Source organism: Anabrus simplex, chromosome 4 (assembly GCF_040414725.1).
Source record: "Anabrus simplex isolate iqAnaSimp1 chromosome 4, ASM4041472v1, whole genome shotgun sequence".
Classification (NCBI taxonomy): Eukaryota; Metazoa; Arthropoda; class Insecta; order Orthoptera; family Tettigoniidae; genus Anabrus; species Anabrus simplex.
Genome location: NC_090268.1, coordinates 414,519,892 through 414,538,020, shown reverse-complemented (window position 1 = coordinate 414,538,020; position 18,129 = coordinate 414,519,892). Strand labels below are relative to the sequence as shown.

Here is an 18,129-nt window from a genome sequence, read left to right as displayed (position 1 = left end):
CAAATCAACAAGAATATCACTCAAGGAAGTTATTAAATATAAACGATAAATACATGAAGACTGGTGCATATGACATAAACTTTCATTCAAGCACAAGTGTTTTTGAATAAGTGCCTTACCATAGACACTTTAGAATATTTTAAAGTATGTTTATTAAAAACAAAGTGTTTAACATCACCACAGACGCGAATTTTAATTAAGTTATAATTTTTCTCACAAATGCCTGAAGATTATTACAAACACGAACTTTTTATTCACGCCACCTAATGTTATCAAAAAGAATTTTACCATAGACGCTTTTAAATATTTTAAATATGTTTTTCATCATTTAAGTTTTTAAACACAATTGTAAACGATACTGTAATTTAAGTATCATTCACATAAATCTCCTTACCCCCAACCCCCCCCCCATCTTCCATTTCATTTAAAGCATATAGTACAATAGTTTTTGGATTCCCATGGGATATAGTTTTAAGATCCAATGTGCTTGCTTTTAAATGTTATCATCTAAGATTTTTTATTTTTATTTTTTATATACAGCTGAAGATGACCACTAAGTGGTCAAAACATGTACTGTGTTTGTTAATGTATTTTTAAGTTTGCCAAAGGCAAAAGAAATAAAGTATCGATTAGGTGGCTTTTTAGATTAATTTGTTGATTATACTCATTGATACGGCCATGAAGTGGACAGTTTGTTTTGCATAGTCGCTTCCCAGCCCCAGTAGGCAGTGTACAGATTTTTGCACAAATTGACTACTTTGCGAGCCCCGTAGAAAGAGATGATGTACTTGTACCAATAATACAGGCAGATTTCCAGGTCATTTGCGACACACCACACATCCTGAATAGAGTCCAAAGGTTTAAAAAAAAAAGCTATTTGTTCGGGGCGTTGACCTAGAAAGATCTTTTGCCCCTACTTACACCATATGTGAGGAACCTGCGTGTATTTGGAAATGGTGGAAGTGTAAAGTGTTGAATGTGAGGAAAGGAACGTTAAGGGCGACACAAACACCCAGTCCCCAGGCCAGGGATATTTATCATTTCCAATTAAAAACCCCCGTCCCGGTTGGGAATTGAATCCGGGGCCACCAGGTGACAGGCGGATGCGTTGCCCCTACACTGTGGGGCCGAACAAGTCCAAAGGTTACTACTACACCATTGTGAAATGTGCATCAAAGTAGGAGGGGAGCATATTGAACATCTACTGTTAAAACCATTGGGCATATTGTTTCCTTTGTTCATTATTTCATTCCATTTACAATGTTGTGAGTGAAAGAATACCAATTGAGGGGTGGCAGCGTTGCATCTTTGAGCATGTTAAATAATAAAGAATGTTACTACGACCAACAGACAAGAGAAAAAACCATCTGGTGCATTCTTTGACTGACATTTCTGTTCTTGTATTCTGTGTGCAGTTAAGGCTGTTTAATAAAAAAACTGTGGATATTGGCTGTAAGAGACAAATATAATCCTATGCAAGTTGAAGAAAGAAACTTGCGCATATGCACGGAGCATCATCTCTGTCTCCATCTTACACCCCACTTCCCCTCCCTTCACTTCTCTTTCCTGAAGCATGGCAGCAGCTTGTGCTCTGGGACAGCAAATATGGCGAGTTCGTCAATTTGTATCATGTGCCCAAAAGTTACAAAGTAACCTAATTTTCTCCAAGAATCTGATTGCACCATCATTCTTAACATAACACGAAGAATAACCCTGATTTTTTTTCAGTATAGTTATGAAACACTTGTATATACATTGCTGGAAGTTGAAAATAGCTTAACAAATATTTTGTTCATAGTTATTTTTATTTCATATAGAAAGGCAAGTCAAGTGAAAACCTTAAATATTTGTTTCAATTTATTTTATTAAGTAAATGGTACACAACTGTATCTTTTTTTACGTAGTCTCTGTTGTATTCAATACAAGTCATCCACCACTTACAAAGTGCATGGATTCCTTTGGAAAAAATTCTTTGTTTGCTAACACACTTGTGCACCAACTTCGTCCTCCCAGTTTTCCCTTGAGTGGTCCAAGTCACTAGAGGCAAGGTCTGGTTAATACAGTGGATATAGAAGGCATTCAAAATGAAGGTCGTGGATGGTCACAACTGTTCACAGGCATACGGGGCAAAATATTCTCATGTTCCTACTGTGATAGGTATCACCATGCTGCATTACCATTCACTGATAAATGTGAATAAGTTTCACATCTTCACAACTCAAAACCAAATAACAGACCGCTGCTGTCCTTTTGTGCATGTGTAAAGTGGGGAGACCATTGTAACACTGGTACACTGATGATGTTTGCTTGTCTGGACAGGGTTCCTGCCTATAGGATATTCATTAAGCCTGCATAACCATTCTCCCGATAGACACAACCAGGCATGGCATTTGAAATTTTTGTTCCACTTTAAAGGTTTTCATTTGACTCGCCATCATAGTAAGTTTACTCACAGCTTTCTCTTTACTTGCAGAGCTGAGAGGGGTAAATTAAATCACAAATAAACAGATACCAAACCAAGTTGGTGAGAGGAGAAGATGTCAAATCTGTCCAAGATACAAAAGGGATTCATGGGATAAATCTTGCAAAATAAGAAACTCATTCATGTTGGTTTTGACGGGGATAACAAAATAATGAGATGTTGAGAGAAAGGAAGGGAAGGGGTGAGAGGGCACACAGGAGTTGGATTAACAATGGCAGGAGGAGTCCAATGTACAAAGAAAGCTGTATTGGATCAATCAATGGACTAATTTCAAAAATATTTTTGTGAACTATTTTTAAAATTACCATATAGTATTTAACTACTTATGAATGTAAACATAATTAAAGTTCATTAAAAAATTCTAATACTATATTTACTCATGTATATCTCACACTTTTTCCTTAAAAAATTAAAGTTTAAAAATATGTCTGAAATTAGGAAGATGAACTTGATTAAAACTAACATATTTTTAAAAGTTAATAAAGCATTGTACTTTCATATAATACATTCCATTTTAGTATGTTTCAAGACAGGTGTTTAAATATTTAATCAATGTGCAATTACTGTTTTTCTCTGTGAATTTAATTACTCGAGTTTTAAACTTGCAAAACATTTGAATGCTCTTCTGTAACTCACTGACAAGCTAAGTCATGCTCTAAAGCAAATTATTGGGAAGAAAATATGCTGCAATCAATCTTACAACATGTATCTAACACATATAATGCTATACTGAAATTACAGACTGTCTAACAGTGTGACATTCCATCTAGTTCATTAGGCCAGGGAATACCTGAGGATCATTCAATACTATCAAGATGTACCTGCCTCTCATCTAAACAAGGGAAGACTGTTAGAACTTTAACTGTGCATGAACATGTGTGGTACAGGGTGTATACTTGACCCATTTACATTGATACTTGAAGACCAAACAGTGTGAGATATGTGCAGGGATGAGATATACACAAGTAAATACAGCAATTGTTTCATAACAAAATAGGCATCTGAAATGAGACTTTTAGAATCTGAAATAGCAATTTAGCTATCCATTCCATTCCAAACCATTCAAATGTCAGCATAGGAGTCTACATTCCCATTTATCATGGCTGTACCTTGTATGTGGAGCTGTAGTCGGGTTTGACACAGAGTGGCTGGTCACATTCACAGCGGAAAGAATCAACTCCCTGCTGTAAACACTGAGCTCCAGTCACGCATGGCTGTTGGGAGCAGGGATACTCCCACACGCAGTCCGGCAGGATGCCCTGAGTGATGCGAGCATTTGGTATCCCAAGTCTCTGATTTTCCACATCCATATTTCGCAGACAACCCTTGAACCCTGTGTTAGCGGTCAGGATACCTTGGTTTAAAGCTCGTGATCGTTTATTTAATTCAATGCCACCAACATAAACAGTCTCTGCCAGGTCCAAATAGCGGTTGCCTCCCTGGGGTAACCTAAGGCTTACCGCTGTCCCATCCACACTAATCTCCATGAATGTTGGATTGAATTGCACCACAACAGAATGCCACTTGCCATCTGATACTGTCTGTTCATTCTGAAGTTCTGTAGGACCATTTCCTTTGTTCATCAAGAGGCGGATACGACCGTTTAACAGTTCTACTCCCACAAAGTCCGACTGAGAGGTAAGTCCTGTGTTGTACAACAGTACACCACGCTGAGAGGAGGTCTTCATGTCTAAGTGCCATCTGAAACATACAATTTTTCCTTATGATTCATTGCATACTGTATTTATTTTTCTATCTGGGTAAGATAAACTGAGAAAGGAAGTGATCTTTTCTATGATAGGGCAGAAAAGACTTATTCACAGCAGAGCCACTCTATATTCTTCCAAATCTGTTTTTATGTTTAGAATTTCTGTCTTTGTTTGAATACCTGAAATTTATGTTGTAAAATTTTATAGCACGTTAGTAATCTAGTAGGAGAAAAACCAGATAAAGCATAGTCTAAAATATATCTACATACAGTTATCACTACAATTTCTAAGACCTCTCAACCTGAGAAGAAATACAGGTAGAAGAATTGGTATTCATGAGGACAGAACCCATCTATGTTAAGACAGTAGTGTAATAATGATGCGGTGATTATCCTTATTCTTGTATGATTTCAGTGTCCTTTTCAAATGTTTTCAAATGTGGTGCAGACAGGACTTAGTAGCCCGAAGGTGAAGAAGATACAGGCTACGTAGGACTCATACCTTGTGTCACTGATGATAGTCAACATACAGTCTCTGACACATTATCCTCGCTATATCTTCAACAATCAGATTGTTGGTGCCACATTTGAAAATGCACACATTTTGATACTCCTTTTCACCAGTGTTGCATGTGTGATTGTGGATATAATTACATCATTGAATACGACGGCCAACAATCAACTACATATGTGACAAATGGGGTTAGTTCAATTACAAACAACAACTTGGTGTTGCTTCCTCAGACCTTATTACAGCATGGGACACATTGCACATTCCCCCATGTGCCCTTTATTGTTATTCACCTTGCCTATTGCTATATTCAGCTAGTTAAAAGAAATTTGAAGTGAAAAACAGTAGTGGAGCATCCTGTTATATGATTTGTCTCATCACTTTTATTTTTTTAAATGTTTTTAATTGCTAGTGGCTTTACATCGCACTGGCACAGATAGGTCTTATGGCGACGATGGGATAGGAAAGGCCTAGGTGTTGGAATGAAGCGGCCGTGGCCTTAATTAAGGTACAGCTCCAGAATTTGCCTGGTGTGAAAATGGGAAACCATGGAAAATCATCTTTAGGGCTGCCGACAGTGGGATTCGAACCCACTATCCCCCAGATGCAAGCTCACAGCCGCACAACCCTAACCGCATGGCCAACTCACCCGGTCACTTTTATGTTTGCCTTTCCATTGCTTGAATGATAATTGAGCTGAACATCTACAGCAAGGAATAATTCAATGACAGCCATCTTGAAAGCCTGATTCAGCTTCTTGGCCTAGATTAAATGCCCTTCGTATGACATTATGTTGATAAGATCCAATGCTAACCCAACCTGCAAGAACCTTCAAACATCCATTCATCTTTTAAAAATACAGGCTAAGTCTATGTAGTATAAAGTCAATTGGAACGAATATAGCATTATTTGACCATCCCTTGTTTAACATTTTAAGGACTTTTAAACATATGGGCTTGGCACCGATAAAGAGTCTTCAATAATAAACACAGCAAAGGATGTGGATATTTCAGGATTTGTAATGTCTTATGATCACCTGAAGCAATGTTTGATTAAAATAAAAGATTCTATATTCTCTCTTGAGTTTGGTTCAACAAATATCCTGCTGTCATTTTTGTCACCATCTGACTTGGCACTAATTATGACTCGAAAAAGTTTCATTTTGTTTTAGTAAGTGATTTTAACCTGCTACTGTTGCTTACAAATTTATGGTCAGTTACAGAGGCTTCAGACATTATTATTAATGTTTCCCATGTATGGAGTGTTCAGAAGCAGAGAGAGAAATGTTTTTACTGCCATATTGCAGATATCATCATACGTTTGGTGAGATCACAATATGAAGATAAACTTGTAATTCAAGAGGACAAATTGGGTCAAATATTCATTTATAGGAAAGGGACTTAGGGATTGGAATAACTTACCAAGGGAAATGTTCGATAATTTTCCAATTTCTTTGCAATCATTTAAGAAAAGGCTAGGAAAACAACAGATAGGGAATCTGCCACCTGGGCAACTGCCCTAAATGCAGATCAGTAATGACTGATCGATTAATAAGGAAGTAAAAATCTCCTTAAACATATCAGTACATATGTAGGATTTTTAATAGGTGAAATAGTGAATGACTCAGTATAAGTGTAGTAATCAAAAGGATAATGAATATCTAATCTGAATCTTTATGGAATTTCCAGAGAAAATATCCTAAAAGTGTCAAGAGACCAAATAATATCGGTAATTATATTAATGTACAAATTCTCTGAAAGACTAAAGTATAAATGAATATAATAGGAACTGGAGCAACTTCCAAACTGCACAATCCACAAGAGAGAGAGAGAGAGAGAGAGAGAGAGAGAGAGAGAGAGAGAGAGAGAGAGAGAGTGTGTGTGTGTGTGTGTGAAATAACTTAAAAATCCCCATGAAAACCTTGTACCTATCTTAAAAATGCTGTCAGAGAAATCTTTGCTATAGTTTGAACAATATGGTATTAAACCTTAGATGAAAGAACATAGCAGTAATGGTGATTGGGGATTGGGAATTAGAAACTGGGGGAGGGGGGGCTGGGGATCTGGGGAATATAGTGAGGTGGGGGGGGGTAGACAACAAAACTGAATATTCTCCTCCATCACCACATCTCAAATGCCTCCAGACATCCCCAATGGCATGCACCTATAGTTCATGTTTCCAAGCCATACAAGGCCACACTCCATGGATTTCTTTTTGTTATCTGCATCTAGATTCCTTGACATAAGCAGCACCCTCTTCGTGTAAAAGACTACCTTTGCCTGTACAATTCTGGCCCTTATGTAGGCTGAACTTTGCCATCTGCAGTGATTTTGCTTCCTATTTTATAAGTAGCTAAACATAAAGTTGGAATTCAAGAGGACAAACTGGGGCAAATATTCATTTATAGGAAGGGGAGTTAGGGATTGGAATAACTTACCAAGGGAGATGTTCAATAAATTTCCAATTTCTTTGAAATCATTTAAGAAAAGGCTAGGAAAACAACAACAACAATTATTATTATTATTATTATTATTATTATTATTATTATTATTATTATTATTATTATTATTATTCCGGTCTTGAAAGTCAAGAATAACAGCCGAGAGGATTTGTTGTGCTGACCACATGACACCTCATAACTGCAGGCCTTCGGGCTGAGCAGCGGTCGCTTGGTGGGCCAAGGCCCTTCAGGGCTGTAGTGCCATGGGGTTAGTTTTATTATTATTATTATTATTATTATTATTATTATTATTATTATTATTATTATAAATCCGAAGATGCCTTTGAGATATATATATATATATATATATATTCCACACCCACAGGGAAAATGCTGGGACAGTATCTTCTTTCAAGCTCCAAGGTACATACCAAAACCCTAGCCCTACTAATTATATTTACAGTGTTGTACACATAGCCCACCTGGTGGCCACGGTCATTAAGGCATTGAAGTCTAAATGGTCTGGCACCGTGGTTAGCCAGTTCGAGTCTCGTTGGTTGAAATAATTTTCACCACCAGAATGCTAGCTGGCAGGGTAGGGTAGGTGGTGGTATACAATTTCTAATCACTAGATTGCGTGCTGAAAGCCCGGATTAAATTCCAAACCTCTCCGCAGTGCTTATATGGAGTGAGGGCATATGACGTTGTTGACGGTGATTCGTCTGTTGCATGGGGACGTTAAGGCTTGAGCAGACTCATTAGTGCTATCTGACAGGAGTAGGCTATGTGTCAGCACCAGGTTATACGCTCTCCCTTTCTACTATCATATATCAGGTCATTCATTTCATCTCATTAACTCCTCTTATGAGGTTGACATCAGGAAGGGAATCTGGGCATAAAAACCTGCCACGACAGATTTCATCTCACCTCATACGCGACCCCATAGAGAAATTTGACAGGAGTTGGACACACTTCTACAATCAACACAGTAACATACTTTATTAGACATGTTTTACAGGAGTGATAGATCTGTAACATCATAAGTCACTAATCAATAATATCGTTTGACTAACTGACAATTGTTAATTGAGGTTTGTTCTGTTTCTTTCACTGCCACTCATCTCTGTTATTACAAAACCACCCAGTCAAGCATGGAATATAATATAATAGAATTTATTCAGTAATTAAGTGTGTTACACACAATAGACACTGACAAAGAAAATAAAACCATAAATGTACATACACAATTTGGAACAATATGCAGTTTTAATTTATAAAAAATATGTTAATTTCAAAATATTCCAGCACTGAGTTAAAGGGATGCATGATTAACCACTTTATTTAGTTTATTGTTGAATATATATTATATTGAATGGTAGTTCTTTTATATCTGATGGCAGTTTATTAAACATTTTTTAGCTGAACAATGAAGTGGCTTGAACCTGTCTTTAGCAGCTGGTACATCAACTTTTAACTGACCTAGTATTATATTATTTTGAGAACATCACTTCTATCAGTTTCTGCACACATCTTACATAGTGCATTATAAATACGTCCATTCACAAAAGTCGTAACACGGAGTTTAATAAACATGGGTCAAACAGTAATTTATAAGCTCAATTCAGAATATAGTCTTCTTCAACTTAGAATTTTCCCACAGGGTTTGCTCTTCAGATTGACAAACACCATTTTGAAGTGATCAGATGCCACATTTGGTGTCAGCTGACCAATCTTCATGTCAGTAGCTAGGGTGTCTTGCCATTGTTGTCTCAGCCTTCTTCGTGGGCGCTTACGTGAAGTTGTACATATCGCAGGCAATGGTATCATTTGCCACTTTCAGGATATGGTCATACCATCTCAGATGCCCTTCTTGCATTTTTTCTCGAATGAGAACAACTTCCATCCTCTACTGGATTGTGTCGTTGGTTATGTGATTAAGGAGTGGAACTCCAAGAGACCAACATAACATAAACATCTCCATGGTGTGCAGAGGGCACTCGGAACATTAGGTGACAGACCAGGTCTCGACCCCATACAACACCGCTGGACGAACTATAGTGTGGTACATCTTTGATTTGAGGTGGACTGGCACATGCCTATCGCACGCAGCTCCTGTGATTCTTCTCCATCTAAACCATGCTGCATTCACTCTAGCCTGCATGTTCTGATCAGTACCACTGTCACTTTGCAGGAAAGATCCTAAATATTGGAAGCAGTTAGTTTTCACTAAGTCTTGACCATTGATTGTAACGGCAGATGTTCTCAGGTTAGTTTCCAGATACTCCTCAGTCTTCTTAACATTTAGACACAAGCCGTATTGCCTTATCCGTACTTGGACACAAATAATAATAAAGCAGATAACAGGTACAATTCAGAATATAGTACACATGTATATATGCTTCCAAGGCTATTTCTACAGGTGAAAACAAATAATTTGCCGACTTTGGGTAATTATTGGGGAGACATGATTAACATGAACACAGGCATGTGAAATGGGAAACAACTGTTAATGCAAACATTCCTATATAATAACAATATTTACAAACGGGAAAAAAACCAGAACAATAATAAGCTTGTTTCTCAAATACATTTTTGAACGAGTCTTATGTATGGAGTTTTCAATAATATTCACAAGTAAACAGAAAAATAGGACTTGATTCATAAATAGAACATATATTTTGAAGGAATGTTTTATGTACAAAACTATAAAAAATAATCACAAGTAAAAATGTATGTACTTGCTTCATAAATACATTTTCTTAATAAATATCATATTACCATATTGTACATTATGCATTTCATGATATGGAATGTGCAAAGCTTCACCACCTGAACAGTCTCCATTGGGAGATATAGTTCTCTGAAGGAATTCCTGCTTTCTAATCTCATTTTTTGATATAAAATCATCTACCACCTTCTCCAGATTTAATGTCTCAGCAGCCTCCAAAAACTACCATACTCCATATTTTAAGGGACTTAACATCTACAAGGAGAAGTTTTGGTGGGGCAAAATGGTACTCTGCTCCCCCCCCTGCCTCACCAAACTTGGTGCCACAGTGACTTGACTCAGTTGACTATTTATCATGTTTGGCTTGAGGGCAGACTGCAAGAAGAGTATTGTGTACTCATCCTATCATTGCTAAATGGAATTACAGGATAAAGCACTGGGTTCCACTCATCTAACAAAGGAGTGTATGAATACGTACCTTACTCCAGTCCTAGATATGACATTTGGAAGAGCCATGAAAGCACCATCTTCAACAAAGCTGATATCTTTGTCCATACCAGCATCAAACTCTGGAGCACACGTCCAAGTAATGCCCTGAAGAAAATATAGAGAAAATCCGGTGGAGAACTAAACACAGTAATATAAAAATTGTAAATTTACAGTGAAAAAGGCAATTGAATGAGCAACTGAATATTCACAGGGAACACAGTAACTCTATTAAACACGTGACATAAGATAACTCCGTTGGTACAGCCAGGTCAGAAGAGGTGATGAACACCATCTAGTACAGCTGAAGAGAGGCAGAGCAACTCTCAAGGCAACATGGAAACAAACAGTTCAGGCTGTTCTAAAGAAAAATGAAGTGCTGCTGGATCTAGTGCAAGGATGTATAGATAAGAAATGTGTTTTTCCACCATTCAATACACAATTTATTTTAATAGATTAAGCTAGTACTGGTTTCGGCTCTTTAACGGCCATCATCAGCTAGTACATGTTTTGTTTTAGCCATTAGACAATACACAAGTTGTTATTGTATTAGGCATCCGGATGTCTAATGGGGGATGGAATAATAGCATATAATTAAAATATCAGTGGTCAGGTTAAAAAGTTATAAATAGAGCATGAGTATGTAAAACATATTAAAAACACACAGGTCACAATATATAACATTTAAAAAGTTTCAACACATTAAAATTGTACGTATAGGTAGACACTTGTTAAAATTTTCCAATTTATGTTATATGGATTCCATTCTTCTGTCCTCTGTGCAGATCCTTCTAAGTAATGTTGATTTTAGTTGCGTAGGGTAATCTTCGAGGACATTTTGAAACTAGTGTACGTCTTATTGATGTGGGCCTTTGTCATGATGAAATTTCGTTATGTTATATATCCCAACTTGTGATATACTATGGCAAGTTTCAATACAGCAAACAGCAGGTCTCGAGCATGTATTTAGAAGTAGTCGGTGGTAACACTTCTCTCGTCTATGTTTGTTCTTGTAGTCTGTAAAGATAAAGTGATATAAGTATGCCGGTAGTGTGTGCATGAAGGAATGCCTAGTGTGTGTATGGAAAGAGTACTTACTATAGTTGTTGTGGAAGTCTTGTGCTGATGTGTTTGAAGCCTTGTTGTGTTCTACTGCGAGTGAGTCTGGGGCTCATATTAGCTGTGGAGGGGAATGTAGGTGGAGGGGAAGAAGGAGTGGCCGTTGGAGAAGTAGGGGCGGGGTCAGGCTTGTGATTCGTTGGTTTGTTAGAGCGTGTGTTTACTATTTTGAGATAATCATTCTTTAATATCGGAATGGCTTTGTCAAAAATAATGCTGGTTTTTTCATTAATATCATTAATGTTATGATTGGGGTTGGCGTACTGGTCTAAAGAAATGTAGAAATCTTCGGTTATGTTGAGCAGGGGGCCCTTGGAGTTTATATTTAGTATCGTCATGTCGTTGTTGATGTTTGTGAAACTATGCTTGGATTCTTCTACATGTTGGCCTATTGATGAGAAATGGTTATGTTTTACTGCATTTACATGTTCATTGTAGCGGATGGTGAAGTTTCTGCCTGTACGTCCTATGTAACTTATGTCACAGTTGTTACATTTGATACGGTAGACACCTGATTGGTTGTATTTATTGTTATTATTGACTGTTTTAGTGTTATGTATAATGTTGGTACTATTGTGTGTGGTTTTGAATACTGTTTTTATGTTGTGCTTCTTGAAAATATTAGTTATAGTATATATGTGGGTGTTGTTGAAGGTAAATAGAGCATAGTCTTTTTTGGGTTTGGCTGTTTTTGCTAATTTAGTTTTAGGTTGTGATTTTATTTTGTGAATGATTTTGTTGACCATTTCTTTGCTGTATCCGTTGTGTTTAGCTATGTCGTGGATTAACTTCAATTCATTATTTTGGTCTTCTGTTGTCATTGGGATGTTAAAGGCTCTATAAATCATACCGTACTATAATAGGCTGCTCTTTTATGTGTATTGGGATGAATGGAGTCATTTTTTATGGTATTTGAGGTGTGTGTGGGTTTCCTGTAGATCTTGTAAGATAAGTGGTTGTCGTGTCTGGTTATTGTTAAGTCTAGGTAATTTAGTGCACGGTTATTTTCGGTTTCTTTGGTGAATTTAATTTGGGGATCTAGAGTGTTAAGCTTATCTAGTATAGTATGTGCGTCAGTGGATCTATTATCTAAAACTACGAAGACATCGTCAACAAATCTGCACCAAAAATGTATATTCTCTATTTCTTTGATTGACGTGTATTCTAGGTTATCTATGTATATTTCTGCTAATATTCCGGAGGCAGGAGACCCCATAGGTAGGCCTTGTTGCTGATAAATGGTATCGTGAAATCTGAAATAGTTATTGTTTATGGCGAATTCAAGTAAGTTTATGAATTCGTTTATTTCTAAGGTGCTCAAGTTGCTATTGTTTTTTAGGTTAGATTCTCTTATTATGATTGTTTGTTTAACAGGAATGTTAGGGTACATATTTATTATGTCAAATGAAGCAAGGGTATGGTGTTGTTCGATCTTAAGTCTTTGGTTCTGTTGCAAAAATCTATTGAGTTTAGTATTGTTTTGTTTACTAAAAATGTATAGTGCTTATTTAAATTTTTTTTGGATGAATTGCGATAATTTGTAGGTTGGACTGGCTCTATAATTTATAATAGGTCTCATAGGTACGTCTTCTTTATGTATTTTTGGGTAGGCTTTCGCGGTCGGTAATTGGGGGTTCATTGTTATGAGTTTAGCAGATTCAGTTTCGGTGAGAAGAAAATGTGTGTTTTTAAGTAAAATTTTTAAATTCCTTTGTATGTTATTGGTTGGATCTCGGCGTTTAATAGAAAAAGTATTGTCTTGGAAACATTTTTTAGTCTTTGTTATGTATTCATTTTTATCCATAATGACCGTAGTGTTGCCTTTGTCGGCCTTCGTTACTAGTAGATTGTTCTGTTTTATTTTATTTTTAAGTTTGTTTAAGTTCGATCTATTGGTGGTATTCATGTTTGGGTTATTATTGTGGACGCTATTGATGTATTGCGGGATCTTTCTATTGATTTCGTGTCTTGCTTCGTCTCGTATGTCATATGGGATCTTTTGTAAAGCAAGTTCTGTTTCGGTAATGGTAGTTATAATATTCTGGTAGGATGATGCATTACCCCAGTTGTGTTTGGGTCCCCTGTTCAATATATCCGTTTCTACGTCGTCAAATACGGTTTGCGTAAGATTTTTTTATAGGCGGATGGAATCTTACGCAAAAAAAAAAAAAAATCTTACGCAAACCGTATTTGACGACGTAGAAACGGATATATTGAACAGGGGACCCAAACACAACTGGGGTAATGCATCATCCTACCAGAATATTATAACTACCATTACCGAAACAGAACTTGCTTTACAAAAGATCCCATATGACATACGAGACGAAGCAAGACACGAAATCAGTAGAAAGATCCCGCAATACATCAATAGCGTCCACAATAATAACCCAAACATGAATACCACCAATAGATCGAACTTAAACAAACTTAAAAATAAAATAAAACAGAACAATCTACTAGTAACGAAGGCCGACAAAGGCAACACTACGGTCATTATGGATAAAAATGAATACATAACAAAGACTAAAAAATGTTTCCAAGACAATACTTTTTCTATTAAACGCCGAGATCCAACCAATAACATACAAAGGAATTTAAAAATTTTACTTAAAAACACACATTTTCTTCTCACCGAAACTGAATCTGCTAAACTCATAACAATGAACCCCCAATTACCGACCGCGAAAGCCTACCCAAAAATACATAAGGAAGACGTACCTATGAGACCTATTATAAATTATAGAGCCAGTCCAACCTACAAATTATCGCAATTCATCCAAAAAAAATTAAAAAAGCAATATACATTTTTAGCAAACAAAACAATACCGGTACTAAACTCAATAGATTTTTGCAACAGAACCAAAGAGCTAAAGATCGAACAACACCATACCCTTGCTTCATTTGACATAATAAATATGTACCCTAACATTCCTGTTAAACAAACAATCAAAATAATAGAATCTAACCTAAAAAACAATAGCAACTTGAGCACCTTAGAAATAAACGAATTCATAAACTTACTTGAATTCGCCATAAACAATAACTATTTCAGATTTCACGATACCATTTATCAGCAACAAGGCCTACCTATGGGGTCTCCTGCCTCCGGAATATTAGCAGAAATATACATAGATAACCTAGAATACACGTCAATCAAAGAAATAGAGAATATACATTTTTGGTGCAGATTTGTTGACGATGTCTTCGTAGTTTTAGATAATAGATCCACTGACGCACATACTATACTAGATAAGCTTAACACTCTAGATCCCCAAATTAAATTCACCAAAGAAACCGAAAATAACCGTGCACTAAATTACCTAGACTTAACAATAACCAGACACGACAACCACTTATCTTACAAGATCTACAGGAAACCCACACACACCTCAAATACCATAAAAAATGACTCCATTCATCCCAATACACATAAAAGAGCAGCCTATTATAGTACGGTATGATTTATAGAGCCTTTAACATCCCAATGACAACAGAAGACCAAAATAATGAATTGAAGTTAATCCACGACATAGCTAAACACAACGGATACAGCAAAGAAATGGTCAACAAAATCATTCACAAAATAAAATCACAACCTTTTTATTTTATTTTTATTTATTTATTTATTTATTTATTTATTGATAAATAGGGTTCCAGAGAGCAAGAGCTCTGTCAAGAGGAACAATACATAGATAATCACAACAATGGTGGATTAACACATAAGGTCTAAAAGTGAAAGAGTAATAATAGTGGTTTTACATATACTTTAAGTATCACAATTTATCTAATGGATAGGATTATATTAAGTGGATTATCATCAGAGTAACAATACATGAGGAACAACTTTTTGACTTTTAAGATTTGGAAATGAAAATATCAGAGAAATAACTGTTACACATTTATAGTGCCTAACAGGTACTTCTTAAGCTTATTACGAAATGGCACAGTTTTAAGGCCGGTCTCCACTGATTAACATTTAACACCAACATGTTAAATTTAACATGTTACAATTGACATGTATATTGTGACTGTGTCTTCCAATTGACTTTGCATGTTAACTCAGAATGTTGAGGTTAACACTTTTAACATGTTGGCGTGTTTTCCGCTCCAAGTGGAAAACATGTCAAGTCAATTCGTTGTTCGTGAGATGTTGGCACAGCTTCGGCAACTTCCTTGCCGTTTACATGTCAACAGATAGCCAAACGACGCAAACGACGTGCTTCTCGTGAAGTAGGATTATAGTTACAACACTCCGCAACACTCATTCTCTTTGTTATAAGCTACAAATACAGTACCAGTACCGGTATGCGTACGCGTGTCGTTCTGTCTGCACTATACTAAAATTTATAGTCAGAAATGGAGTGGAGCAAGATTCCTTTGGACTTAATTAATGATATAATAGAAAGGCCTTGTTTGTAGGATGTCTCATCAAAGGAATACAGAGATAAAGCGAAGAAAGCCGACAGTTTCCGGGAACTCTATATTATAATTATTCCCGCCAGTGCATCGAAAAAAACCTAGCGTACCTCCGCTCCCAGTACAGTCGAGTATTGCAAAAAACCAGAAAAAGTCTGAAGTCGAAGGGCGGGAACGAACGAAGTTTATACTTCATAGTATCTTGCTTTTGAAGCAATCAGCAGGATGAGGGGAGGAAATGTGTCTAATAAAACTGCATTTGAAAATCATAACAAGAAGCAACAGTGGCAATAACAAAGGCCAAAACTTTTTCATCTGAGTCCATTGTCCTTGTTTGAAAATATTATACACCACTTAAATTTATTACCACATACTGATATGATGAACTACCTACATATAAACAAGAAAGTTAAGTTTAACATGTTTATTAAGTGTGGACACAATGTTAAATGAAACAGTATTCAACATTTAACATTTAATATGTTGATGGTGTCACCAATTAACATTTAACACTTTTAACATTTAACATGTTGTTGTTAAATGTTAATCAGTGGAGACCGGCCTTTAGAGATGATTGCTATGTTGTCAGGAATGCTGTTATATTCAGATATTAGTAAGTGTTGCACTCCCTTAGTGCCAAACCTTGTTGTATAATTTTGATGAACATGTAATTTATTTTTTTGCCTTGTCTTATATGAATGGATGTCAGTGACTTTAGGAAATTCAGAGTTGGTGAACATTTTGTTATGCAAGACTTTATGAATAAGAAGTGATGCGTTTAATGAGATTAATTTCTTAAGAGGTAATATATTTGTTTCAGAGTACATTTATTTCGAGAATATAGTTGATGAAATCCATACATAAATCTAATAACCCTGTTTTGTAAGACCTCCAAAGTATTTAAGTTATTTTGGGTTGCTTTGCCCCAAATGAAACACAAGTAAGAAAGTCGAGATTGTATCATTGTGAAATAAATTAGACGAAGAGTGTCAATTGTTAGTAGGTACTTAATCTTGCCAATGATACCAACCAAGACAGAGATTTTATTTTTTACGTTTAATATATGAGGTGTCCAGGAGAGGGCACTATCAATTATTAGTCCAAGATATTTAACTTCTTTAACCCATTTCAACTTCGTAGTGCCAAATAATATATTTGTAGTTGCATTTAGGTCATTTTGTGATTTATCGAACATCATACAGACAGTTTTTGAGTAATTGGCTGTTAGAAGATTTTTTCTCAGCCATTCATCTAAGATATAACAGTCATGCTGGATATCTGCAACTATTTCATCTTCAGAATTTGATGAATAGAACAGTGAAGTATCATCTGCCAAAAGTGATATTTTACCCTTAAAAGAACACAGGGCTATGTCATTAATATATATAAGAAACAAAATTGGACCCAATATGGAACCTTGTGGTACACCAAAGCAGATCATTTGTAGCTCACTTTTATTCATGCCAATCTGAACATATTGTTGTCGATTTGATAAGAAATCCTTAAACCAGAGCAGCAAGGGACCTCTCACACCTGCCTTTTCCAGTTTGTATATCATAAGTTCATGGCTAACAGTATCAAAAGCCTTTTTTAAATCAATAAACAGCCCAGCAATCTTGTAACCTTTATCAATATAATTTTGAAGCTCAATTATAATGTCCATTAAGGTAGGATTCACCCCAGCCTTTTCTCTGAAGCCATATTGAAATCTGGAAAAAATAATTGCATTTTTCGAGGTAACTAATAAGCCTAACTTTGACAACAGTTTCTAAGATTTTAGATAATTCAGGTGGTATTGAGATGGGTCGGTAGTTTCCAGGGTCGGATCTATCATTCTGTTTGTGTATAGGAACCACTCTAGAGATCTTTAATGAATCAGGGACAATGCCTTTTGCCAAAGAGCAGTTGATAAATTCAGATATTGGACCAGAGAGTGCTCGATTACAGATTTTGAGAAGTTTACTGGAAATACCATCACTAGCAACTGAGCGAGCATGTTTGAGAGAATTGATTATTGTAGACACTTCTTCTGGAGGACATGGTTATAAGATGATTATAAGATCTGCGGCCGTGAAAGCCTTTTTGATGTTGAAATTAGGATGATTATTGATTGTAGCAGTATGTTCAGGATGTGGAACAATATTTGAAGATAGTGTTGCAGGGACTGAGATAAAATTATTATTCAGGGCATTACAAATGTCACTTTTGTCTTCAAAACATTCATTCCCTAGCTTGA

General features: G+C 36.2%; 1 protein-coding gene across 1 annotated transcript in view; it reads right to left on the bottom strand.

Moving 5' to 3' along the window:
* kon (chondroitin sulfate proteoglycan 4-like protein) overlaps nt 1–18,129 on the bottom strand; it is a 330,650-nt gene that overhangs the window by 97,281 nt on the left and 215,240 nt on the right. The window contains exons 5-6 of the mRNA XM_068227423.1: nt 10,348–10,463; nt 3,592–4,183 (exon numbers count right to left, since the gene is read on the bottom strand). Of these exons, the coding sequence (XP_068083524.1) occupies nt 3,592–4,183; nt 10,348–10,463 (708 nt within the window). The remainder of the gene's footprint in view (nt 1–3,591; nt 4,184–10,347; nt 10,464–18,129) is intronic.